Source organism: Hemitrygon akajei, chromosome 4, assembly GCF_048418815.1.
Source record: "Hemitrygon akajei chromosome 4, sHemAka1.3, whole genome shotgun sequence".
Taxonomy (NCBI): Eukaryota; Metazoa; Chordata; class Chondrichthyes; order Myliobatiformes; family Dasyatidae; genus Hemitrygon; species Hemitrygon akajei.
Window position 1 is genome coordinate 27,253,090 of NC_133127.1, and position 26,743 is coordinate 27,279,832.

General features: G+C 41.7%; 1 protein-coding gene across 1 annotated transcript in view; it reads right to left on the reverse strand.

The window, feature by feature from the left end:
- LOC140725980 (oxytocin-neurophysin 1-like) overlaps positions 1 to 26,743 on the reverse strand; it is a 55,290-nt gene that overhangs the window by 1,111 nt on the left and 27,436 nt on the right. Inside the window, exon 2 of the mRNA XM_073041885.1 lies at positions 17,604 to 17,808. Within this exon, the coding sequence (XP_072897986.1) occupies positions 17,604 to 17,808 (205 nt within the window). The remainder of the gene's footprint in view (positions 1 to 17,603; positions 17,809 to 26,743) is intronic.

Sequence of the window (26,743 nt, forward strand, 5' to 3'; positions counted from 1 at the left end):
GAATAAGATTAGTATTTTAGCTTCAAGCCTATCCTGGTTTATGGAGCAATTCTAATCCCCATCTCATTTTTCTCATAATTAACCCTCCCCATTATTCCCAGTATTTGTGAGGGATAAGCTCTATCAGGCCCACAACACTGCTAAACGCTTAATAATGATTCATATTTCTGCTTAACAATTAAAAAAAATGTTTAAGATGGAGAAGTATCCATTGAAAAATGCCCATTGTTTCCAATCGTGTCCATTGCAGATGGAATTACCATGACAGGAATACACAGCGGGCACTGGGTCAGAAAGTCCTTTTTAATTCCATCAGTGTCCTTTCCTTAATTTATAATTCAGAGACTTAAACTTTGTACTTTCTGGATGCCTATGATTTGTGAGTGTGGAACAAAGGTTCAGAATGGCCTGCAGCCATATTTCATTGAATGCAACAAAGCCTTGATAAGGTGAGACATTAAGAGCTTATAAAAATCATTTAGCACATGGACATTGATGGGAAAGGTATCAGAATCATCAGAAATATATATTGGGAACAAAGAGCTGGAATGAGAATTCAAAATGAGAAAAGTGATTATGTCCAGATTCAGAGTGGAGTCATATAGGGTTGTGTTCTCTCACCTGACCAGATCAGCCTTTATAGTGAGACGGTTCTAAGAGAATTTCACAGCATTCTCAGTATGATAATTGCTGGATTCAATTTGAAAAAGTACGACACACAGATAGTGCTGATAGCTACTGTCAAAGAGAAGATCCAAGAAATACTGGATACAGTGGTTGAAGAATGTGCCAAGAGAGGATTGTCCATCAACTGCAAGAAGTCCAATATATGGTTTTCATAAAGAAGAAAGAAAGACAGGAATGAAAACTGAAATTGGGCAACAGAATAATTCAAAAACATGGTATTTCAATTACTTGGGGAGCACAATAGCCTCTGTCGGAAGGGCTTATGTTGAAATTTGAAGGATTGGGTTTGCTAAATGCACGTTCCAGCATTTGAGCAAGAGACTAAGGAATAGCATCATAACCATATAACCATATAACAATTACTGCACGTAAACAGGCCATCACATCGTCCCTGCAAACCCACAACCAAGATTAACCCTAACCTAATCATTTGACAATTTTGTAATGGCTGATCCTTTTCCCTTTCCTCCCCAACATTCAGCCTTCTCCCCATAATCCTTCATGCTCTGACTAGTCAAGAATCTAGCAACCACTGCCTTAAATATACCCAATGCCTTGTCCTCCAGAACTTCCTGTGGAAATTATTTTCATAGATTCGCCACACTCTGGCTAAATAAATCCCTCCTCATTGCCATTCTAAATGGACATCCTCCATTTCTGAGGCTGACTCCCACCACAGGAAACTGTCCACTGTCCACTGTCATGATGAGACCACACTTCGGTTGGAGAAACAACACCTTATATTCTGTTTGGGTAGCCTCCAACCTGATGGCATGAACATCGATTTCTCAAACTTCCAGTAATGCCCCCACCATCCCTGCTTCACCATTTCCCATCCCTTTTCAGTCTCTCACCTTATCTCCTGGCCCACCCATCGCCTCCTTCTGGTTCTCTTCCCCCCTTTTCTTTCTTCCTTGGCCTTCTATCCTTTTCACCAATCAACTTTCCAGCTTTTTACTTTATCCATCCTCCTCCAGGTTTCACTCATCACCTTGTGTTTCCCTCTCCCCTCCCCACCAACTTTTAAATCTACTCCCTAGCTTTTCTCTCCAGACCTGCCAAAGGGTTTTGGCTCGAAACATTGGTTATATTTTTTTCTATAGATGCTGACTGGTCTGTTGTGTGTGTTGCTTGGATTTCAAGCATCTGCAGATTTTCTCTTGTTTGTGACAGGAAATGCCCATTCCAAATCTACTCTACTGAGGGCTTTCAACATCTGATAGGTTTCAATGAGGCCCCCCTTCATTCTTTTGAATTCATATGAGTATAGGCCAGGAGCTAGAAGTCGGTCCTCACATGGCAAACCTTTCAGTCCTAGAATCATTACAAATGAACCTCCTCTGAACAGTCTCCACTTTGACCACATCCTTTCTTAGATACTTCCTCCTCTTTAATCGTCATAGTTTCCATAACTTCCCTATTTGTTTCCCTTACCTTACACAATTCAATATCCTTCTCCTTAGTGAATACCGAAGAAAAGAAATTGTTCAAAATCTCCCCCATCTCTTTTGACTCCACACAAAGCTGTCCACACTGATTCTCTAAGGGACCAATTTTATCCCTCACTATCCTTTTGCTATTAATATAACTGTAGAAACCCTTCAAATTTATTTTCACCTTACTTGCCAAAGCAACCTCGTATCTTCTTTTAGCTTTTCCAATTTCTTTCTTTAGATTCTTCTTACATTCTTTATATTCCTCGAGCACCTCATTTACTCCATGCTGCCTATATTTATTGTAGATATCTCTCTTTTTCCAAACCAGGTTTCCAATATCCCTTGAAAACCATGGCTTTCTCAAACTTTTAAACTTCCCTTTCAACCTAACAGGAACATAAAGATTCTGTACCCTCAAAATCTCACCTTTAAATGACCTCCATTTCTCTATTACATCTTTCCCATAAAAAATATCTGAGGGTAGGAAACTCAGAGTGTTTTGGTGCTATGTTCATTCCACACTAACACATGGAAACGAATGTTGGATGACATCAAAACTAAATAAAGGAGTCTTGAAGCTGCAGAAGTTTTTTTTTGAGAGGAATGTTGAAAATATTATCAAAGGACAGAGTAAAAAAATGAGGAAGTGCGATAGAAAGCCAATATATGAGGAGAGCTGAGAGCATCAATCAGGAAACAACGGGTGGAATTTCTGGGACATGTACTGAGGAAAAGAGCTCGAACATCTTGCATTGACGGGAAAAATTGTTGGAAGAAAATTTTGCAGTCAACAGCATGTGACATACATGAGTCAGATTGAGGGGTAGAGGGGTAAAAGTTCTGAAGAGCTTAGTAGAACTCCTCAGATTAAAGACAGACGGAAGACCATGATCGCCCACATCATCCAACATGACACATGATGATGATGATGATGATGAATGCTTGGGGCTTTCTGAAAAGATTGCATTTCTGCTAAATTAATTACTCTTGTGTTGATCATCCTAGAAAATGGTCTGAGGAAGCATGATTAGCCTGGAATAACCCCAACAGGCAGAGATAGGAGGGATGGGAATGTGTTTGAGCATGGAATCAGGCCCTTCAGCCCAACACATCGATGCCAGCCAAGGTGCCTTTCTGATCTAGTGATATTTGCCATATTCACCCCAAACATGTTGCATCCATGAACTTGTCCAATGTTTTTATTTAACAATATAATTGCCCCACACCTCTGTCGCACTGTTCCATCTACCTGTTGCATGAAAAACTTGCCCTTCAGGACACTAAAATATTTTCCTTCTCTCTTTAAATCTAGGCCCTCTAGTCTTACACTCCCTATCCTAGAAAAAATAGTCACAGAGCGCTGAGTTAGAACATAGAACATAGAACAGTACAGCACAGTAGAGGCCCTTTGGCGCATAATGTTGTGCTGACCCTTAAACCCTGCCTCCTATATAACCCCTTACCTTAAATTACTCCATATACCTGTGAATCACAGAGCTTTGAAATCGGCCTTTAACCCACTGAGTTCACACCAACTGTCAAGCATTCACTAAACCTGTTCTTTATATTGCTATGTTATTGAATCCTCTTTTACCGTTTTTCAGTTTGTTTTCAAGGACATTTATTTTGATCTGATTATGCTTCTTTCTTGTTACACTATGCTCTATTTATAAAGTAACAACTTAAAATCAAAATTCAGTCTTTTCAGAATATTCCAAAACCAAAATATATTCTAAATATTGTTGAAGTTGATTCTCCTGTTGAGCCATTCAAAGAAGATGTCTATCTGCCCGTTCTTTCAATGTCTGCTTGAAAAAGACATAGAAGCTTGTTCAGAATTTCTGATAGTGGTCCATAAGCCTGTTCAAATATCACACCCTTCCACACCCACCCAATATTTCCAATTCCCTGAGCACTTGGCTCCAGGTAACACTTCCCACTGCAGACTTATCCATGCTCTAGACGTCAAACAGCACCTGGGAATAAGCCTTGAAGATAGTAATGGAACACAAACAATAGAAAATCTGTAGATGTTGGAAATGGAAAGCAACACACACACACACAAAATGCTGGTAGCGTCAATGAAAAGAGTAAACAGTCAACATTTGAGGCCAAGAGCCTTTATCAGGACTGGATAAGAAGAGGAGAGGGCAGTGGAAGAAGGTAAGGGGGAGGGGAGGGAAAAAAAACAAGGTGGTAATTGATAGATCAAACCAGGAGTGGAGGAGGGGGTGAAGTAAATAGCTGAGGAGTTGATTAGTGAAAGAGATAGGGCTGGAGAAAGGGGAGTTTGATAGGAGAGGACAGAAGACTAATGAATAAAGAGAAGGTAGAAGAGCTCCAGAGGGAGATGATGGGCAAGTAAGGAGATAAGCTGAGAGAGGGAAACAAAAATGGGGAATGGTGAAAGAGAAGAAGGGAGGGGCAATACTGGAAGTTCAAAAATGGAGGTTCATGCCATCAGTTTGGAGGCTACTCAGACGGAATACAAGGTGTTGCTATTCCTACCTGAGTGTGGCCTCATTGCTGCAGTAGAGAATGTACATGAAAGTACATGACATAGAATGTATTCAGTGTTTATGATAGAATGTACACTCTGTACCCATTCCACATATATCTTTTGCCAGAATGTTAGAGTCCTGAGGGATATAGCTGCCTGGTATCAGCACATGGTGAACTAACCAGTTTAAGATGACATCTTATGGCCTCATTTCACCATTTGAACTGTGGGAGATCCATCTGTCCAGGGCAGTGTTTGTATGAATAATGATCATATAGACCTTGGGGAGATCCCAACTTCCCATGGAAGATGTTCTCTATCATTCTGAATGGCACTGCAATCACACTGATTTGAATAAGATTCAGAACCGCTCTTCAAAATTGGAATTTCATGAGGCGCTGTAAGCTATCCATAGCACCGAAATGTATTTTGTCACTGTGCATAACTTTATGTCCTTTTCCACAGAGTGACCAATTTCTTAGTTACAGGATTGGAACCCGGAGTGATCTTCTGCTGCTGTAGCTAATCCATTTCAGGGTTGTCATGCTGTTGTTCAGAGGCTCTTCAGCACACCACTGTTGTAATGCATGGTTATTAGAGTTAGGGTTGCTTTTCTGTCTGCCAGAACCACGCTGGCCATTCTCCTTTTACCTTTTTCATTAACAAGGTGTTTTTACACACAGAAATGCTGCTCACTGGATGTTTTATGTTGTTTTTCACACATGAAAATTCCAAGAGTTCAAGAGTTTTTAAGATACTCATTCCACACTGTCCAACAGCAACAATCATTCTTCCATGGTCAAAGTCACATAGATCACATTCTTCCCCATCCTAATGTTTGTTCTGAACAGCCACTGAAACGCTTGACCATGTCTGCATGATTTTCAATGAGGTCCCCCTTCATTCTTTTGAATTCATATGAGTATAGGCCAGGAGCTCGAAGTCAGTCCTCTCATGGCAAACCTTTCAGTCCTAGGATCAATTCAAATGAACCTCCTCTGAACCATCTCCACTATCACCACATCCTTTCTTAGATAGGGGACCAAATGCAGCTCACAGTTCTCCAAATGAAGTGTCTTAGGAAGCCTCAGCATTTCATCTTCGATCATTGCAACAAAGAATTGTCTATCAATGATCACAACAAGAGTGCACTTCTCACTCTCCTCTCCCTTAAAGGCTTCCTGAACCATCATGCCATGGTTAGGTTGTTCATCCGTCCTCCAGCTCCCACTCTCGATGTCAGATTCACTAATATATTCTAATTCAGAAGTTAGAGACTTTGAAAAGCCGCAAGCTATGGCTCAAGGAACGAGATGAGGTCCATGAGCCACAGACTGCGTATCACTAGTTCAGACTGAAGGAATCTCCAACTACCTATTGTGTGCAACATGTGTCAATGTGGTCCTGATTCCACCTACCCCTTTTGCAAATTCACCACGGTAGCATAGTGGTTGGTGTGATACTATTATCACAAGACGTAGAAGCAGAATTAGATCATTTGTTCCATCGCGTCTACGCCGCCATTTCATCATGGCTGATCCATTTTTCCACAGCCCAAACTCCTGACTTCCCCCAATAACCCTTCATGCTCTGACCAATCAAAAATCTACCAACGTCAGCCTTAAATATACATAAAGATTTGATCTGCACAGTTGCCTGTGCCAACAAGCTCCACAGATTGACCACTCTCTTGTAAAGATATTCTCCTTGTTTCCGTTCTTAAAGGACAGTCGCCTCCACCCCCATTTTAAGGTTGTGTGCTCCAGTCTTAGAGTCTCTCACCATAGGAAACATCCTCTGCACATACATTCTATTGAGGCCAGATTTTCATAACATCACCCCTCAACCTTCAGAATTCCAGTGAATACAGACCCAGAGCCATCAAATCTTCTTCATATTATAAGCCATTCAGTCCTTGGTTTTATATTCTGATTCCCTTGAAGTGAATGCTAACATTGAATTTACCTTCTTTACCAAAGAATCAACCTACAAATTAACCTGTTGGATGCTGCACAGGACCCCAAACCACTTTGCACCTCAGATTTTTGTAATTTCTTTCCGCTTAGAAGGTAGTAAAACTTTTCATATGTTCTAGTGAAGTGTACGACCATATACTTCCCCAACATTGGCTTCAATCTGCCATTTCTTTGGCCAGTCCCCTAATCTGTTTAATCCTTCTGTAACCTCCCTATTTCCTCAAACCTACTTGCCCCTTCATTTATCTTTGTATCATCTACAAACATTGTGACAAAGCCATCAATTCCATCATTCAAATCATTGACAAATAACATAAAAATAACAGTCACAACACAAACCCCTGAGGAACACCAATAACCACAACAACCAATCAGAAAAGGTTCCCTTTATTCCCACTCTTTGCCTCCTGCCATTCAGCAATGCTTTATCCATGCTAGTATCTTTCCTGTAACACCATGGGCTCAGAGCTTGTTAAACAGCCCTATGTGTGGCACCTTCTCAAAGGCCTTCTGAAAACCCAGGTGCGCAACATCAATGTATTCTCCTTTGTCTATCTTGTGTTTTATTTCTTCAAAGAATTCCAATACATTTGTCAGGTAAGATTTTCTCAAGGAAACCATACTGACTATAGCCTATTAGTGCCTCCATGAATCTGAAAATCACATCCTTTACAATCAACTCCATCATCTCCCCAACCACTGAGGTCAAATTAACTGGCCTCTAATGTCCTTTCTTCTGCCTCACACCTTTCTTAAAGAATGGGGCGACTGGGAAGTTCTGGAGTTTGGAGAACAGTTCCAGTCCCATCATGTTCAGAGTCTCTGTACATCCTCTGTGTGGAAAACATGGGATATTCCCAATTGCTCCAGTTTCTTTTCACAGTTCAAAGATCAACTGGGTTGGGACTTGGTCATTGCAAATTGTCCTGTGATTACATGAGGTTGTATCAGGATTTACTGGGTGGCACAGCTTGAGGGGCTGGAAGCCCTTGTTCCAAGTTGCATCTCAATCAATAATTAATAGATTTGGGGCATCTCATCTGACCTGCAGAGGAACTTGGGGTGGGATGGGAAAGAAACAGTTTTCATGGTTCATGTGAGTACCGACAATATAGGAAGAACAAGGAAAAAAAAACAACTGCTGAGGGAAGCAGCTAAGAACTAAATTAAAATCAGAAACAAAAGGTTAATAATCTTTTGTTAAAGGTTAATAAAGGTTGCATTGTTACTTAAGCTACATGCAACTTGGCACAGGATCAATAAGATTAGGGAGTGAAATATGTGGCTCAAAGATTGGAGGAAGAGAAGTGGGCTTAGATTCATGGTACTTTGGTTCCACTTTTGGGGAAGGATGGAGATGATTTGATTGGACAGGTTCCAGCTGAACCATGCTGCTACTCATGTCCTGACGAATCACATAACTAGGGCTGTAGACTGAGCTTTTCACTAATTAGCAGGGAAGTGGGTTCGACAGATTGCAAATGGAATGAATTTATTATTGTCATATGTACCACGATAGAGTGAAAAACTTTCCTTTATACTGTTCAGACAAATCAGATCAGATCATTAAACAGTGCAATGAGGTAGGACAAGGTAAAACAATAATAATGCAAAATAATTACAATTATTCCTGTAACTATAATTGTAAGTATAATTACAATGATCTGCAGGATCTTTGGGGACCTAAGCCATCCCAACCACAATCTATTCCAGCTGCTACCATCGGGTAAACGGTACCACAGCATAAAAGCCAGGACCAATAGGCTCTGGGACAGCTTCTTCCAGCAGGCCAAGAGACCGATGAACTCACACTGACTTGAGTGTCGTCTATATTACATTGACTGTTCTATTTAATTTAAATTATTAGAAATTACCATGACTGCACATTGCACATTTAGATGGAGATGTAACAGACAGATTTTTTCTCCTCGTGTATGTAAGAAATAAAGTCAATACAGTTCATTAAAAGTAAGGAGAAGTATGGTTGAAATAAAAGCATCCAGGACATCTTTGAGGAGTGGTGCCTCAAAAAGGCAGTACCCATCATTAAGGACCGCCACCACCCAGGACACGCCCTCCTCCCATTGCTACCATCACGGAGGAGGTACAGAAGCCTGAAGGCACACACTCAATGATGCAGGAATAGCTTCTTCCCCGTCAGATTTCTTACTTGTTTAATTTTAATATATATGTGTCTGTGTACTCTTACTGTGATTTTCATGTTTTATTATTGTGTAATACGATGTACTTCTTGTGCATAGCAACAGATTTCAAGACATATATCAGTGATATCCAACCTGATTCTGATTCTGAATACAAAAGGGGATACAAAAAGGCTTTTATTCAGACATATAAAGAGTGAAAGAGGTTAGAATGGATATTGGATGGCTGGGAAATGACACTGGAGAAGTAGTGAAGAACACAATAATGGCAGAGAACTGGACACGTACTTTGTGTCAGTCTCCATTGTGTCCAACACAAACACTATGCCAGAAATTCAATCCTGGGGCAGAATTGCGTATCGTCGCTTTTAATGAGAAGTTACTTGGAGAGTTGAAATTCTTGGAGGTGGATGGACAATATCACAGGGTTCAGTGAAAGGTGGCTGAAGAGATTGTAGAGGCATTAATAGTTCAATAATCTCTAGTCAGGAATTGTTCCAGGGGACTGGAAAATCACAAATGTCACTCCACTCTTTGAGAATGGGGGGGGGGGGGGGGAAATACTGGAAATTATAGGCTGCTTAGCAAGATTGCAGTAGATGCTGCAATTTTATCATCCATATTAAGGATGAGGTTTTGAAAACAAAAGATAAAATAGGACAAAGTCAGAATGGTTTCCTTCGAGAGAAATATTGCCTGACAAATCTTTTGGAATTCTTTGAGGAAGTAACAAACAGGAAAGATGAAAGAGAGTTAGTGGATGTTTTTCACTTGGATTTCCAAAAGGCCTTTGACAAGGTGTACACGCGAGGCAGCTAAATGAGGTTAGAGTGTTCTTCAATGTGAAGGAACTTTGACTCAGCTGTTGAGGGAGGATGGTAGATGGTAATCAGGAGGAGTCTCCCTTAACCAGTTTTAGATTAGTCATGTGATTTTGTGGGGTCTGTCATCACCTAGAGCAAAAGATGTTGGGAATGGTGAGGGTGGAGTGTTGCTGGATGGGTGTGGGAGAGACGGCAGAGACAGAGGGCCAGCTTTGGGGGGCTGTGCAGGTGCAGGCGTACCTGCCCCGAGTCACATTGGCAAGGTCATTTGATTTCCATCAATTAGTTTATTAATCATTACAGAATGTCTTTTTTATGCTTCACACAGCATCCCTCTCCATTCCCCTTTTCCCAACAATGATTCCCTTCTCTTTTCCCCCTTCCCACTTTCAGTCTACAACAAAGACCCATATCAGAATCAAAGTTTATCATCACTCTCATATGTCATGAAATTGTATTTGTTTTTTGCAGCAGCATTACAGTGCAATACATGACATTTACTACAGTATTTTACAGAAGTCTTAGGCTCCCCTAATATGTGTGTGCCCGCACCAAAGAATTTTGTACCGTACTGAGTCCATGAATATAGTAGTAGTCTGCAGTTGAATACGATCCAGCAGGTCTTATGCCAAGACAACATTGGGAGCAGCACTGACTCAAGAATGCGCACAGCACCACACCGCCTCTAGCACTCCGGTGGAGACCCCAAATATAATCCTTCTGGATGGTGCAAACAGACGTCTCTGCGGCTTGAGTCCTAGTCCTTGCTGTGACTGGGGCCGCACAGACCCTGCACCATCCGTCAATGAATGAATTAATTGGATCTGCACCTCCCACACCACCAATGGCAATGGAATGTTGTGATCACAAGACTGAGTCTTTGTGTTCTGATGAAGGGTTTCGGCCAAAACATCAACTGTTTACTCTTTTCCATAGATGGTGCCTGATCTGCTCAGTTCCTCCAGCATTTTGTGTGTGTTGCTTTGGATTTTCAGCATCTACAGACTTTCTTGTGTTTGTTATCTTCTCCCTCTCCTTGTTTTACCTCTCACCTACCAGCTTGTACTCCTACACTTCCCTCCAGCTTCTATTCTGGCTTTCTCCCCCTTCCTTTTCAGTCCCATTTGAAATGGGCTCAGCCCAAAACATTGAGTGATGTTAGCAAAGAGGAAAGATCAGAAATATTTAGTGCATCTTGGTTCTTAATTCTCCTGGCAGCAACAGTGTTCACTTTAATGGGTAAATATGTGTATTTGATCTCCAGGGACAGTGAGGACACAAGATCCTCAATTGATTACTCTTTAAAAACAGATTTATCCAAATAGAAACTATTTGCATCGTTGCCCAATACTCCTCGTCAGGTGTCTCCCCTCCCTGAATCACAATACATATGGGGACAACCAACCGAAATCTGATGCAGCAACTTCAAGTTCTTTGTCACAGGTAAATCTGAGTTTTCTGAGTCTTTGATTCTTTCTGAAATAATTATTGTCAAGCTTTAAATTGTACTTCAATTTATATGAATGTTCATTTTAATTATGCTCTGTTAATAACATCATAGACGCATGAATGATTGAACTATTTTTCACAAGGTGATGAGAGAGTTTCATGAGGGTCGGCAGTGGATGTATCTACATGGATTTTATTAAGGCAAACAGACAAGTATTTGTTTTTCATAGCATACAGACATGTTTGACTGTTACTTTGTAGCTGTAGATTAAATCCTTTGCAATTTACAAGTTGCTATTCCTTAATACATGGTAAATATCAGATTGCATATGATGTTTTACAGAATGAGCAATTTTGTTACAACATCAGTCATTAATGCTTCCTAAACTACATGAGCAGACAATTGTATTAAATTAGTTTTGACGTGTCATATGCTCAGAGATGTTCTTCTGCACATCACTTATGTAACAGGAGGTTATTGGACTTAATATTGCCTTCCTGTCAACTTAACCAGTCTGGCCATTCTCCTCTGACATCGTTCATAAAGAAATGATTTCACCCACAGAACTGCTATTGATTAGGTGCTTTTTTTTGTTTCTCTCACCATTCTCTGTAAACTCTGAAAACTGTTGCGCATGAAAATCTCAGCAGTTTCTGAGAAACTCAAACCAGCCTGTCTAGCACCAATGATCATTCCATGTTCAAAGTTAATAGACAATAGGTGTAGGAGTAGGCCATTCGGCCCTTTGAGCCAGCACCACCATTAAATGTAATCATGGCTGATCATACACAATCAGTACCCCGCTCCTGCCTTCTCCCCATATCCCTTGACTCCTCTATCTTTAAGAGCTCTATCCAACTCTTTCTTGAAATCATCCAGAGAATGGTCTTCCACTGCCTTCTGAAGCAGAGCATTCCATAGATCCACCACTCTCTGGGTGAAAAAGTTTTTCCTCAACTCCGATCTAAATGGCCTAACCCTTATTCTTAAACTGTGGCCTCTGGTTCTGGATTCCTCCAACATCAGGAACATGTTTCCTGCCTCTAGCATGTCCCTTAATAATCTTATATGTTTCAATCAGATCCCCTCTCATCCTTCTAAATTCCAGTGTATACAAGCCCAGAAGCTCCAATCTTTCAACATATGACAGTCCCACCATCCCGAGAATTAACCTCGAACTGATGTTACACTCCCTCAATAGCAAGAATGTCCTTTCTCAAATTTGGAGACCAAAACTGAACAATACTGCAGGTGTGGTCTCACCAGGGCCCTGTACAACTACAGAAGGACCTCTTTGCTCCTATACTCAACTCCCCTTGTTATGAAAGCCAACATGCCATTAGCTTTCTTCACTGCCTGCTGTACCTGCATGCTTACTTTCAGTGACTGATGAACAAGGACACCTAAATCTCACTGTACTTCCCCTTTTCCTAACTTGACTCCATTCAGATAGTAATCTGCCTTCCTATTCTTGCCACCAAAGTGTATAACCTCGCTTTTATCCATATTAAACTGCATCTGCCCACTCACCCAACCTGTCCAAGTCACCCTGCATTCTCCTAACATCCTCTGCCACCCAGCTTTGTGCCATCTGCAAATTTGCTAATGTTACTTTTAATCACTTCATCTAAATCATTAATGTATATTGTAAATAGCTGCAGTCCCAGCACAGAGCCTTGTGGTACCCAACTAGTCACCGCCTGCCATTCTGAAAAGGTCCCATTAATCCCTACTCTGTTTCCTGTCTGCCAATCAATTTTCTATCCATGTCAGTACCCTACTGCCAATACCATGAGCTCTAATTTTGCCCACTAATCTCCTATGTGGGACCTTATCAAAGGCTTTCTGAAAGTCCAGGTACACTACATCCACTGGCTCTCCCCTGTCCATTTTCATAGTTACATCCTCAAAAAATTCCAGATTAGTCAAGCATGATTTCCCCTTCGTAAGTCCATGCTGACTCAGACCGATCTTGTTACTGCTATCCAAGTGTGCCATTATTTCATCTTTTATAATTGCCTGCAGCATCTTCCCCACCACTGACGTCAGGCTAACTGGTCTATAATTCCCTGTTTACTCTCCCTCCTTTCTTAAAAAGTGGGATAACATTAGCTACCCTCCAATCCTCAGGAACTGATCCTGAATCTATAGAATATTGGAAAATGATTGCCAATGCGTCCCCCAAAGAGCCACCTCCTTAAGTACCCTGGAATGCAGACCATCAGGCCCTGGGGATTTATCAGCCTTCAGTCCAATCAGTCTATCCAACACCATTTTCTGCCTAATGTGAATTTCCTTCAGTTCCTCCTTTACCTTAGGTCCTCTGGCCACTATTATATCTGGGAGATTGTTTGTATCTTCTGCAAATCCTTTCACTGCCTCTGCGTAACTGATCCCTTGAGTTACTTTTACTTATTGTATCTCAGCTGCCTTCTTGCTATTAATGCACACTCGATAAGCCGCACTGTGATCCTCGCCACAATTGCAACACTTCAGCCTAGCACCCACCTCATATTTTCCATATTCATGCTCTCCAGCGCACATCCCACATCTTTGTTTCCCTCTGCAGACCGTCACAATATGTCTAATTTTCTGACATTTAAAGCATCTTAAAGGCAGTGGAATATATATTCTTACTTCATAACACATATACCGTAAATAAACTTTAGTCGGTAATTTCTCTTCATCAAATTTAATCATAACCGATAAACTATCACACTTTTTCCCATTTCTTGTAACTTTCAAACATTTGGCCTCAATAATTTTTGCTACTTTTATGTTCTGTTTAATCTCATCCATAGTAACTTTTGGCCTCGGCCCAAAACGTCAACAGTGCTTCTCCTTATAGATGCTGCCTAGCCTGCTGTGTTCCACCAGCATTTTGTGTGTGTTGATGTCATAGTAACTTTTGTTGGTATCCCCCAAATAACTCCTCTAGTCTACTTTCTATTGTTGGGAGTTGAGCATTGTACTTTTTTGCTGTCTATTTTATTCAATCTTATCACTTTGCCTTGCTGAGCACTATCCCTACAAATCACTAATAGCAATCCATTTCATAAAATCTTTGCTATTTTGACCTCACCAATAAGTTTGTTGATTATCTTCATCAAATAAATCAGGTTCCAATCACCAAACAACATCTCATCTTCACTCAATTTTATAATTGCTTTAATCTCATTTTCATTCCATTGTTTGGCTGTCCTATTTTGATCATCCCCTGGTTCCTCAGAGTTCAACAGCTCATACCTCCATTTTCTTTACTTACTCTTTTTACTCCATTCCTCTTTCCCACTGGCCTCCATCTCAAACTCACTTCCACCATCCAGTTCATCTCTGACCCACAACTGACTCAGCAGTTCTTCCAACCAGCTCTGCATTGAAGCTGACATCTTGCTCAACCCACTCAGCAGTTCCATTCCACAACTCAGTCCTCCATCTCAATTCCAGTTCAGCCACCAACCTATATTCCTCTGAATGTCTTGACCATGCATGCTTTTATGTATTAAGTGTCTGCCTCACAATTGGAGAATGAGATATTGGCATTAATGAGTGTAATGAGATGCACAGGTGAACCTAATAAAGTGGCCATTGAGTGTATTGTGCTCTGCTTGGGCTGTCCTGAGCCATTTCTCTGCCAGTGAGTTATTTTTGAAATACAGAGTTTCTGGTAAGTTGGAAGCACAGGAGCCAATCTCCCACAAGCAGAATGTTATGACTATGTTTTTGATATTGATGTTGATTGAAAGGTAAAGGATTGAACACCAGGGAGAACTTGCATACCAATCCCCAGGAACATGGAAATCACCCAAGTGGTGTAACATCTCAGTCTGGATTCCCTCAGCATTGCATTGAAATAGCTGCCTGAATTTAGCACTGTTCACTAGATTGGGCCTCAAACCCACCCTATTGCCTTGGGGAAAGGGTGACACTACCTGGGCACATTTGATACCAAATACATACACTTAAGAAATCAGCACAGAAACAACATTAGGGAAATGGAATACAACATGATAAATTATATAAACAAGCTTCGCATAGTCATCAGGAGAGGAGCTTGCAGCTCACATTGAATAGAAACTAAAACATCGTCATTGAAAAGAGAATCATATTTTTAATATTATTCTATCCAAAATGGGAAAGTGTTCTAAAGCAGTCTTTACATTCCTAAAAACTACCAGACATTGTACTGCTGCAGATAACCAAATATCTTCAGAGAGGTATGTGATTGTACAGCCAACATATGGTAACTGAATTTCACACAAATATAATGTTGGCTGTAATTGAACACGCACTACTTAAACTACAAAAATACAGCAATGACTTTTAAACTGAGCTGGTTTACTGACCGAGCTCTCAAAAGATAAATCTTTGTTGAGATACAATAATATTGCTGTATTCAGTTCACCTGTATGCTCAGGTGTCAGAAAGATTCTACTTCTCAATTTGTAGTTTCCAGAAGTCATAGGAGCAGAATTAGGCCATCCAGGCCCATTGAGTGTGCTTCACCATTGCATCTTGGCTGATTTATTATCACTCTCAACCCCATTTGCCTGCCTTCTCCCTGGAACCTTTGACAACCTTATTAATGAAGAATGTGTCAACCTCAGATTTACATATCCCCAATTACTTCACCTTCACAGCCGTCTGTGGCAGTGAAATGCACAGATTGACCACCCTCTGGCTCATGAGATTCCTCCTTATCCCTTTTCTAAAGGGACATACTTCTACTCTGAGTCTGTGCCCTCTGGTCCCAGACTTCCCCGCCACAGGAAGTATCCTCTCTACATCAACTCTATCTAGGTCTTTCCATATCTATATGGTTTCAATGTCTTTATTTTCTCTTCCCCAGAACTATCAAAAGTGAGATCTCTTCCACCAGACGATGGCCTTCCAACAAAACACTTGTCTTCCTGGCATTTCTCCTGCTGATTGTTAACCCTGAGTTTTCCAAAGCACAAAGAAGGCCAAATGTACATCATTTAAGTGACAATGAAGGTGTGAATTCAACAGACACTATGAAGGTGAGTTGATTTACCTCCACTTCTTTAAATTTGTGCAATGTTAAATGTCTGCAATTCCAACAGTTGAACAGGTTCATTAACTCAAGATCAAGTACAATTTTCTTGTCATCTGTACAAATATACCATCATTCCTCTGGAACTCGGTGCAACGATAAAACATTTATCACACACAGCACATAAAACAAAATATTACCACAAATAAATTCATAAAACATTATTCACAATGCATGTAGAGTACGGCACAAAAAAATAGTCAAACAGTAAACAGTTCACTGTCCTGTGACAAGATATTGATGGTGGCAGGGCATTCATTGGTTTTGTAACCTAATGGGAGAAGCTATTACTCAGTCTGGCAGTTATAGTCCTCAAGCTCCAGTGCCTCCTTTATGATGATTATGGGTCAAAGAGATTGTGAGATGTGTGGCAGGGATCCTCGATGATGCTATGGGCCCTTGACTAATTCAAGTGTGTCAGATCATTATTATTCCAAACAACATTTTTTTAATATAAAACACCAATGTTTTGAATATATTGAACATATGAAACATGAACATTCCCAAGTCAAGTTGAGTTTATTGTAATGAACAGAAGTTCGATGAGGTACAGGTACAGTACAAAGAAACATTTGCACCAGTGAGGATAAAGAACTGGAGAGGATTCTTAGAGACAGGATTTACAAGCATTCCCTGCAGCCAAGTTACCCTGCATCCCACGCCTCCAAACTATCTGAACAAGCCTACCTTGGGGAACTGTGTCAAACGATTTGCTAAAATTCATGCACCATATCCAATGCTCTACCTTCATCAATTTGTTTTATCACTTCCTCAAACAGATCAATCAGACCTGTGAGGCATGAGCTGCCCTTCACAAAGCCATGTAGACTATCCCTAATCAGATTAGGCTTCTCCAACTTCTCATCAACACTGTCTCTAATCATCCTCTCCAATAGTTTGCCCATCACTGACATAAGCTCACTGGTGTACGATTCCCAGGATTATCCCCATTCATTTTCCTGAACAGAGGAATAACATTTGCCACAATCCAATCTTGTGGTACTGCACCTGTAGCCAGTGACAAAGAAAAGATTTCTGCCAAAGACACAACAATATTTTCCATCACTTCCCATGCGAGCCTGGGTATATCCTGTCTTATTCCAGGGAGTTATCTATCATAGAATTCTCAGTACTTCCATCACATAGACTTACTGAGCATCACCATGTTCCAGCAAATCATCCCATTCTACAATGAACTCACATTCAACAAGTTCCCCCTCACTGATGAATACTGAAGCAAGTTATTCATTGCAGAACTCCCCTACCTCCTCCATAGGTTAAAAGATCAGTACAACATCATGGGCTGAAGGGCCTGTATTGTGCTGTACTGTTCTATGTTCTGTATTCTAATATGATAGATTTCCAGCTATATCTGTAGTATGCTTGATCTGGAGGGCAAAATTGACCATACATTACTTTCAACTTGACAGCTAAGATTGTTTTGGAATTGTCACATTCGTTGAAAGAGTGTGTGATAAGGGGTAAGCCTCTCACCAGAAGTGCAGCAAATTCCTGCTGTGGCACATTTTCCACCATTCCTGCCACAGATCCTGCCTGAGGGTTCACAGGGTGAGGGCAGGTAGACTTCCTTCTGGCACCGCAATGTCTCAGAAGTTCCAATGTAGCAACCAATCTCCTCACCACAGCAAATGTTGCTTCCAAAGCATTGGCCCCTATTGCCAGGACCACATGGCAGACACTGGGAAAGAGCAGAGAATAGATTATATCAGCTAGGTCACTCCCAAAGACAGTTAAATAATAAATCATAAACACAAGAGATTCTGAAGATACTGGAAATCCAGAGTAACACACACAAAATGCTCAAGCAACTCAGCAGGTCAGGCAGCAACTATGGAGAGGAATAAAGAATTAACTGAGGAAGAGTCTTGGCCCTTCAGCATTTGTGTCTTATTCCAAATTATAAATAATCCTTGGTAAATTGGTTCATTATTGTCATGCATTTCACTGTATGATTTGATGTTTTGACGTACATGTGAAAAATAAAGTGAATCTATAAGAGTGGGACAGAAGCAGTTTGTCAGCCTTATGGTCTGTACTTTCAGGCATTTGAACCTTGTGCTCAATGAAAAGAGTACAGTCTTGCAGTATGGCCGCAGTGGAAGGGGACTCTATAGTTGGGGGTCAGACAGGCGACTCTGTGGGTGCAGGAAATAAACACAGTTGGTAGTTTGCCTCCCAGGTGCCAAGGTCCAGGATGTTTCTGATCGCGCCCAAGGTATCCTGAAGTGGGAAAGAGAAAAGCCAGAGGTCATGGTATGTATTAGTAAGAAAAGAGAAGAAGAGATTGCTGAGCCTCTGGTGATGATCTTTGCATCATAAATGGGGACAGGAGAGGTTCCGGAGGATTGGAGGGTTGCGGATGTTTTTCCCTTCCTCAAGAAAGAGAGTACAGATAGCCGAGGAAATTATAGACCAGTGAGTATTACTTCAGTGGTTGATAAGCTGATGGAAATGATTCTGAGAGGCAGGATTTATGAACATTTGGAGAGGCATAATATGATTAGAAATAGTCAGCATGGCTTTGTCAAAGGCAGGTCATGCCTTACAAGCCTGACTGAATTTTTTGAGGATGTGACTAAACACATTGGTGAAGGTAGAGCAGTAGATGTAGTGTATATGGATTTCAGCAGGGCATTTGATAAGGTACCCCATGCAAGGCTAATTGAGAAAGTAAAGAGGCAAAGGATCCAAGGGGACATTGCTTTGTGGATCCAGAACTGGCTTGCCCACAGAAGGCAAAGAGTGGTTGTAGACGAGTCATATTCTGCTTGAGTTCAGTGACCATTAGTGTGCCTCAGGGATCTGTACTGGGACCCCTACTCTTTTTGATTTTAATAAATGACCTGGATAAGGAAGTGGAGGGATGGGTTAGTAAATTTGCTGATGACACAAAGGTTGGAGGCGTTGTGGATAGTGTGGAGAGCTGTCAGAGGTTACAGCGGGAAATTGATAGGATGCAAAACTGAGCTGAGAACTGGCAGATAGTGTTCAACCCAGGTAAGTATGAGATGATTCATTTTGGTTGGTCAAATATGATGGCAGAATATAACATTAATGGCAAGACTCCTGGTAGCGTGGAGAATCAGTGGGATCTTGGGGTCCAAGTCCATAGGACACTCAAAGCTGCTACACCGTTTAACTCTGTGGTTAAGAAGTCATACGGTGCATTGGCCTTCAACAATCATGGGGTTAAGTTTAGTAGCCGAGAGGTAATGTTGCAACTATATGGGACCCTGGTCAGACCCCACTTGGAGTACTGTACTCAGTTCTGGTTGCCTCAATACAGGAAGGATGTGGAAACCATAGAAAGTATGCAGAGAAGATTTACAAGGATGTTGCCTGGATTAGGGACCACGCTTTATAAGAATGGGTTGAGTGAACTCGGCCTTTTCTCCTTTGAGCAACAGAGGATGAGAGGTGACCTGATAGAAGTGTATAAGATGATGAGAGGCATTGATCGTGTGGATAGTCAGAGGTTTTTCTCAGGGCTGAAATGGCTAGCATGAGAGTGCACAGTTTTAAGGTGCTTGGAAGTAGGTACAGAGGAGATGTCAGGGGTAAGTTTTTAACACAGAGAGTGGTGAGAGTGTGGAATGGGCTGCCGGTGGCGGTGGTAGAGGCGGAAACAATAGTGTCTTTTAAGAGACACCTGGATGGCTACATGAAACTTAGAAAAATAGAGTGTTATGGGTAAGCCTAGGTAATTTCTAAGGTAAGGACATGATCGGCACAGCTTTGTAGTCTGAAGGGCCTGTATTGTGATGTAAGTTTTCTATGCTTCTATGTTTCTTTGTTACATTTTTGGGTTAGAGAGGCAGCTGAATTACTTGCCTCTCTAACAGTTGAGGTGAATCAGTTAAGAATGGAGCAAGTGGCGGAAGGCGCCCAGTCACCGGACCTAATCGCTTAGGATCTCCGAATCTCTCATAAGATGCACTCAGACCCCTCGTTTGTTGAGCTGATCAGAGAAGTAAGAGAGGAAGAGAATGTGATGGAGGTGTGGGAGGTCTCCATCAGCAGGGTACAGTCTTTGGTAGTAACCCCCTTGGCTGAAGTGACCACTGATAACGCACCCCAGGGAGTTGTATAGGAGCTCGTGGCACAGTGGCAAACAACCCTATCCCTGAAGGCTTAGTGGGGCCAAGCTCCAGTGTATTGCTACTGATTGAGGGTATTTATGCTCGAGCCCTACATGACATCGACTCTCAGGTTACTCTGCTGTACCGTTTGTTTCTCAACTGGTATTTAACTCATTTACCATTGATGTCACTCAGTGCGCTAGAGATCTGGGGTCTTAGTACAGATGACTATCCGTGCGATGGTTCCTTGTGATTGGAGCTGGAGTTTTTGGAGGCAGGTGTGGGAGCAGCTACAGACCTTGATATATTAGTATTGGTTTGTCCGGACCCAGTCGAGAAGGATGAAGCTTCAATTCTTGTGGGGACAAATACGCCAATTGTGAGGAGGCTGGTGGGAGCCTGCAAGGAGAAAGCTGGGGAGAGCTTTCCGAACACATTGTCCATTTCACCCTGTATTCTGAGCTGCTTTTGAGAAAGTGCATGGCCGCACTGGGCTGGATGATGAGCATAAACAAGGGATTGTGTGGTACACCCATTCCAAACTTATCCTGCTACGGCCTAGGGAAGTAGCTTGTTTGACAGGAAATCCCAAATTTCCCGGAATGCCTAATGCTGAGCCCTCTTGTTGGATGCTCTGGAAAACCACAAGGAGGAGTCATGCTTACCTGTTGGGGGACGAGTGAGGCCTGAACTGCAGAATCCCTCGGTTGTACAGGTGAGCAGGATGCCAGTGGGTGTCAGGAACACTTCGGAGTGGGTGGTCAACCTCAGGCAGGGGATGCCAATGGTGCACCTCTTTCTGGGGACGGTAATGTCTAGAGTTCCCGTGAGACAAGCCAAGGAGAAACACTCTCCCAAGAAGGGAAAGTTAATTGCAAGTCATTCAACACCGGGGACTCCCCAATATCTGGAGGTTGGAAGAAGATGTTGATAGAGAAGATGTTGAAGCTGGAAGATGTCCTTTCTAATGACGATTTTGATGTGGGTTGTTCCAAGAACTCTTGCCACACCATCTGGGTGAGAGTGTACACCCTGTTCACAGGAAGGTCATAGCAACTGTGCCTGCAGAGGTAGAGGACATTCAGCAGCAGCTGCAGAATTTGACGGAAGCTGGGATCATCACTGAGTCCAGAAGCCCTTAAGAGTTTGCAATAGAGGTAGCCAGGAAGAGGAATAGGAAGGTACAGATATGTGTGGATTATCAGACTCTGAACAGGTGTACAGTCCCCGATCAGTATACGGTCCTGAGAATCGAGGTCACGCTGGCCTGCCTGAGCGGTGCAAAGTGGTTCAGTATGCTGGACATGAGGAATGGGTATTACCAGATCTCTATGCGTAAGGCTGACAAAGACAAGATGTTATTCATATGTCTACTGGGTTTCTTTTAGTTCAAAAGGATGCCCCAGGGCATATCAGGAGACCCTGCAAATTTCCAGTGTGTCATGGAGGAAACGGTGGGGGATATGAACATGCTTGAGCTATTTGTGTACCTCATCGTGTTCGTGCCCACCTTGGAGGAACATGTAGCGAGTATACTAAAGATGCTGGGCTGACTGAAAGTTGAAGGGCTAAAACATTCCCTGGACAAGTGCCAGTTCTGCAAGATGTCTGCCGACTATGATGGGAACATAGTCTCATGATTGGAGTAGCTACTATCCATTTAAGATAGAGGCGGTGACCACATGGCTAAGGCCCCGGATTGTGAGCACCTTGCGCTCGTTCCTTGGGTTCTGTGGGTACTATCAGAGGTTTGTGAAGGACTACTCTAAAGTGAGTCACCCTTTAAATCAGCTTCTGTGCAGTTACCCTCCCTTGGGGAAGAAAGGGAGGATGAAAGGAGAGGATGGTAAAGATTATCTTAGCCATTCAGAACTTTTTGGAGCAAGATGGGATGTGAAGTGCAAAGAGGCATTTCAGTTGCTGAAGGAGCTGCTGAGGAAAGTGCCTGTGCTGGCTTTTGCAAACCCCTGGTTGCCGTATTTTTTGCAAACTGATGCCAACAGAGAGGGCGTAGGGAGTGTTGTGTATCAGGATCAGGGCACAGGGTTGAGATCTGCTGCATTTGTCAGTCAGAGTCTGTCACCCTCTGAGTGAAACTACCCCACACACAAATTAGAGTTCCTGGCATTGAAATGTGCTGTGGTGGACAAGCTAAGTGTCTATCTAAATGGTGTCAAGTTCAAGGTGAGGACGGACACATTAACTTATATCCTAACCTCGACAAAATTGGATGCTGTAGGTCATCGGTGGTTGGCAGCGTTGTCTGCCTATGATCTCAGCCTGAAGTACTGGACAGGAAGTTGGAACATTGATGACGTTGCATTGTCCCAACATGCACATGAAGGGCTGGACAGGAACGGAAAGTGGGAGTGTGTTCTTGCCTCTGGAGTCAATGCCATGTGCCAGATTTCCATCACGGGGAAGGCAGAGGAAAGACAAGGGCAGAATCGAGCAGTAGATCATTTGGGAGCTTCTGATGGTGCCAATCCACAAGCTTACTGCACCCTGACTGCTCTGAAGCCAAAGCAGTTGCCAGAATTGAGCCCTGGATAAGTGGCAGCTGCTCAGCAAGCTGACCCATGTATTGGTACTGTTTGGTCAGCAGTTGCGAAGGGGGACACGGCCCAAGCAGACACGATGAAACAGTTTGTGGTGCCTCTACTACTGAGAGAATGACCCAGATTGGAGTTGAGGAACCAGATGCTATACCAGATCTCATCACTACCGTGTGGCCCTCGGCATTCCCAGCTGGTTCTGCTTCAGAAGTATCAAAGGATTGTGTTGAAGTTATTTCATGATGATTCTAATCAATGCACCTGTCCAAAAGTCTTCTAGATGTCATAAATATGTCCATTAACATAGTGTGTACTTAGTTAACCTGAGATAAATTTAGACAGAGAATTTCCCAGCTTGTGAACTGGGAAAATCTGTGGAAGGTCATTCTATGGAAAGTCTATGGTGGAGCACAGGGGCCATCTGCTGAGTGCTGGCTTTATAATTGTCCACTTGAGGTTTTATAATTGTCCACTTATGGGGATTTTTCTCCACAGATACTTATTAGTCTCAATGGGAGATCAGCCTTGAGATCTATTGCACAAAGACCAGCTAGTTCAGTTCATACAAAGTCTGGAGGCTAACATAGCATTCCTCAGCTGACAACAAATAAATCTCAATAATTTATTCACGATGCCTCATGACCTACCTTTTGCCCTTCAGGAGCTGGGATTTGGGTTCAAAGATATTAAATGGTGTCAAGTGCTGACCACTGATTTGCTGTGTGGAAGTGGGTGAGATCATTCTGCATTTAAAAAAAAGCTGAGGACATCCATTCATGGAATTTACAATTTTTAACTGTCCATTTGTTTTACAGTACTCTATGAAAAGCATCCACATTATGTGACAGAAACCATAACTGATCATAAGTCTGTTGGTTATTCAAACTCTGTCTGGAGATCTAATGGAGACCTCCCATCCTTACCCAGTCTGCTTTTTCATTACTCTCATCCCTGCATCTACACTCTTCTGCCTCCTGACGAACCTCTTAGTAGCATCAAGTCACCAGTAGCTACCAAGAACGTTTGTTCATCACCAAGGCAGTTGCAACTTAACAGCTGTTCTAGCAGGATTTGAACTCATTGAAGGGCCAGACAGCTGGATTACAGGATAGTAACTAACCCACTGTACTAAAGCCCCATCGGGCACAGCTCTGCTCAGGGTCACCTGCTTACTCAAGTCTCCACCTCTCAGTCAGAATAACTTGACAAGATGACTCAACACTGGGACTGACAGATCTAGTCCTTCCTTTCCAAAAATGTGAAAGCTTTCTCAATGTCATATTTGAGAACAAAATTAATCAAAGGCTTTGACTGTTTTAGGATCTTATCTTTATTTCTGTTATTTGACTGGCATGGTGTCACAAACAAAATTACAGGACAATGAGTTCCAATCAATTTGCAATGAAAGTCCACGTTACACAATAATCCATTTTGCTTTGGTACCTTAGTACAAACTTTCTCAATGTTTCTGTTAATATGTTACTCATTGAGTGAATAACACATAGTTGGTCCTGTTGAAATGATTTGAAGTGCCTTTTAATTTAATTAAAAATGCCATTTGATAATGTATATTGATAACTTTCAACAAAAGTAATCAGTTTATAATATTAGCTAAGCAGAGTCTGATATATCACATATCAGGAATTGTTTCTGTTCTCTTGATAAAACTAGATCTATGTAAAGGCAGCAAAGGAGCACATTATGAACATTAATATTTGCTAATCCTTCCCAGCAGTCTTCCAGAGAGAGGGACCCCAAAATTCTCAGCAGGTGATCAACTACAGCATTGCTAACAGGCTCAAGTTTCACCCAAGGAAACAGTGTTTTGATTTGCTTGCGTCCCACAGGCAGGAACAGTTCTCTGGAAGGACACAGAAATGTCGATGGCTTTTTGTCCCATCAAATCTATGTCAGCCCCAATCCTCTCCTGTCTCCCATGACCTTGCAAATTATTCTCTCTGTCATTCATTGGTCGATTTTGGGTTCCTCATCCCACAGGCAAAGAGATCCAGCTTGTAATTACAGGAGTAAATGCAATTTTCCCATTACTTCATTACCAGTATTTTAAATTAGTACCGTAGATTCCGGATTATAAGCCGCTACTTTTTTCCCACATTTTGAACAGCTTTGAACTCTGCGGCCTATAATCCAGAGCGGCTAATACATGGTTTTTTTTCATGCCGCCTCGTAAACATTTTGCCTCGTAACAGTAGACCAATAAAATTGATGAGTAGTTCACAGAGGTCCAATGAAATTGTACGATAAATCAAGCGCACTTTCACAATTAAATTATTGTAAATCAGTCATTTGTACTCACCCTCATCAACATGGAAAATACTCGAAGAAAAGCAAGACCCGAGCGCGTTACGCAAGCGCGTCAGACCCGATTAGACCCGATCGCGTTACGCAAGCGCGTCAGACCCGAGCGAAAACGCTGCTTTTAAGTTAAAGTCGATCAATAACTTTTCCTGGTAGGCTGCAGTATATATATTTTTACCAGTCGCTAGGAGATATTGGAATGTTGTTCGTGCTGTTCAGTAAAAAAGTATATGCAACGTAATTTGTGTTACCGATACGTATGTATATTTAAAAGTAGCGGTGCGGCCTAAAATCCGGTGCGGCCTTTACAATTAAAAAATTGATTTTATTTCTAAAATTAGAGCCTGCGGCTTTTAATCAGGTGCGCTCTGTAGTCCGGAATCTACGGTACCTCCTGAATCCTGAAATACTTGCTTTTGGCAATAATATCCTTTTAAACCAATTGCAATCTCATAATCATCTCTTTCTGTAAATTTTGTTAGAACATCAATTCGGTCACTTTGTTCCCTCAAGTCTATCCTGGTTTACAGAGCGATTCCAATCACTATCTGGTTTTCCTTGAGATTAATCCTCCCCATTATTCCCAGCATCTGTGAGGGAGGAGCTCTATCAGGCTCACAACACTGTCAATCTCTTAATAATGAAGCTTAATTCTACTTAACAGTTCAAAAAATAGTTTAAGATGGAGAAGGAAAATGCCATTGTTTCCAATCATGTCCATTTCAGATGGAATTACTGTGCAAGGAATACACAGCAGGCACTGCGATAAAAAGTCCTGTTTAATTCCATCAGTGTCCTTTCCTTAACTTGTAATTAGGATAATTAAACTTTGTACTTTCAGGATCTCTATAATTCGTGAGTATGCAACAGAGGTTCAGAAAGGTCTGCACCAATGTTTCATTGAATGCACCAAAGCCTTGATAATGTGAGGCATGAAGAGCTTATAAAAATCATTCAGCACTTGGATATCGATGGGAGAGATATCAGAATTATCAGAAATTTGTGTTGGGAACAAAGAGCAGGAATGAGAGTTGAAAATGGGACAAGTGATTATGTCCAGATTCAGAGTGGAGTCACACAGGTTTGTGTTCTCTCACCTGACCAGATCAGCCTTTACAGCGAGAAGGTTCTAAAAGAATTTCACAGCAATCTCAGTATGATAATTGCTGGATACAATTTGAACAACCTATGACACGCAGACAGTACGGATAGCTACTTCCAAAGAGAGGCTCCAAGAAATACTGGAGAAGAATATGCAAAGAGAGGATTGTCCATCAACTGCAAGTAGACCAATATATGGTTGTCACAAAGAAGAGAGAAAGGCAAAAGTGCAAACTGAATTTGGGCAACAAAATAACTTCAAAAAGATGGTATTTCAATTACCTGTTGAGCACCATAGCATCAGACGGTAGGGCTCTTGTTGAAATTTGAAGACGGATTGAGATTGATAAATGAATGTTCAAACGTTTGAGCAGGAGACTAAAGAACAACATAATGCCTGTGGGTCGAAACCCAGACTGTTGTGGTGCTATGTTCATTCCACACTAACACCTGGATACAAATGTTCAACAATATTGAAACAAAGTAAGTGAACACTTGAAGCTGTTCTTTGTGAAGAATGATGAAAATATTGTGGAAGAACAGAGTAACAAATTTAAGT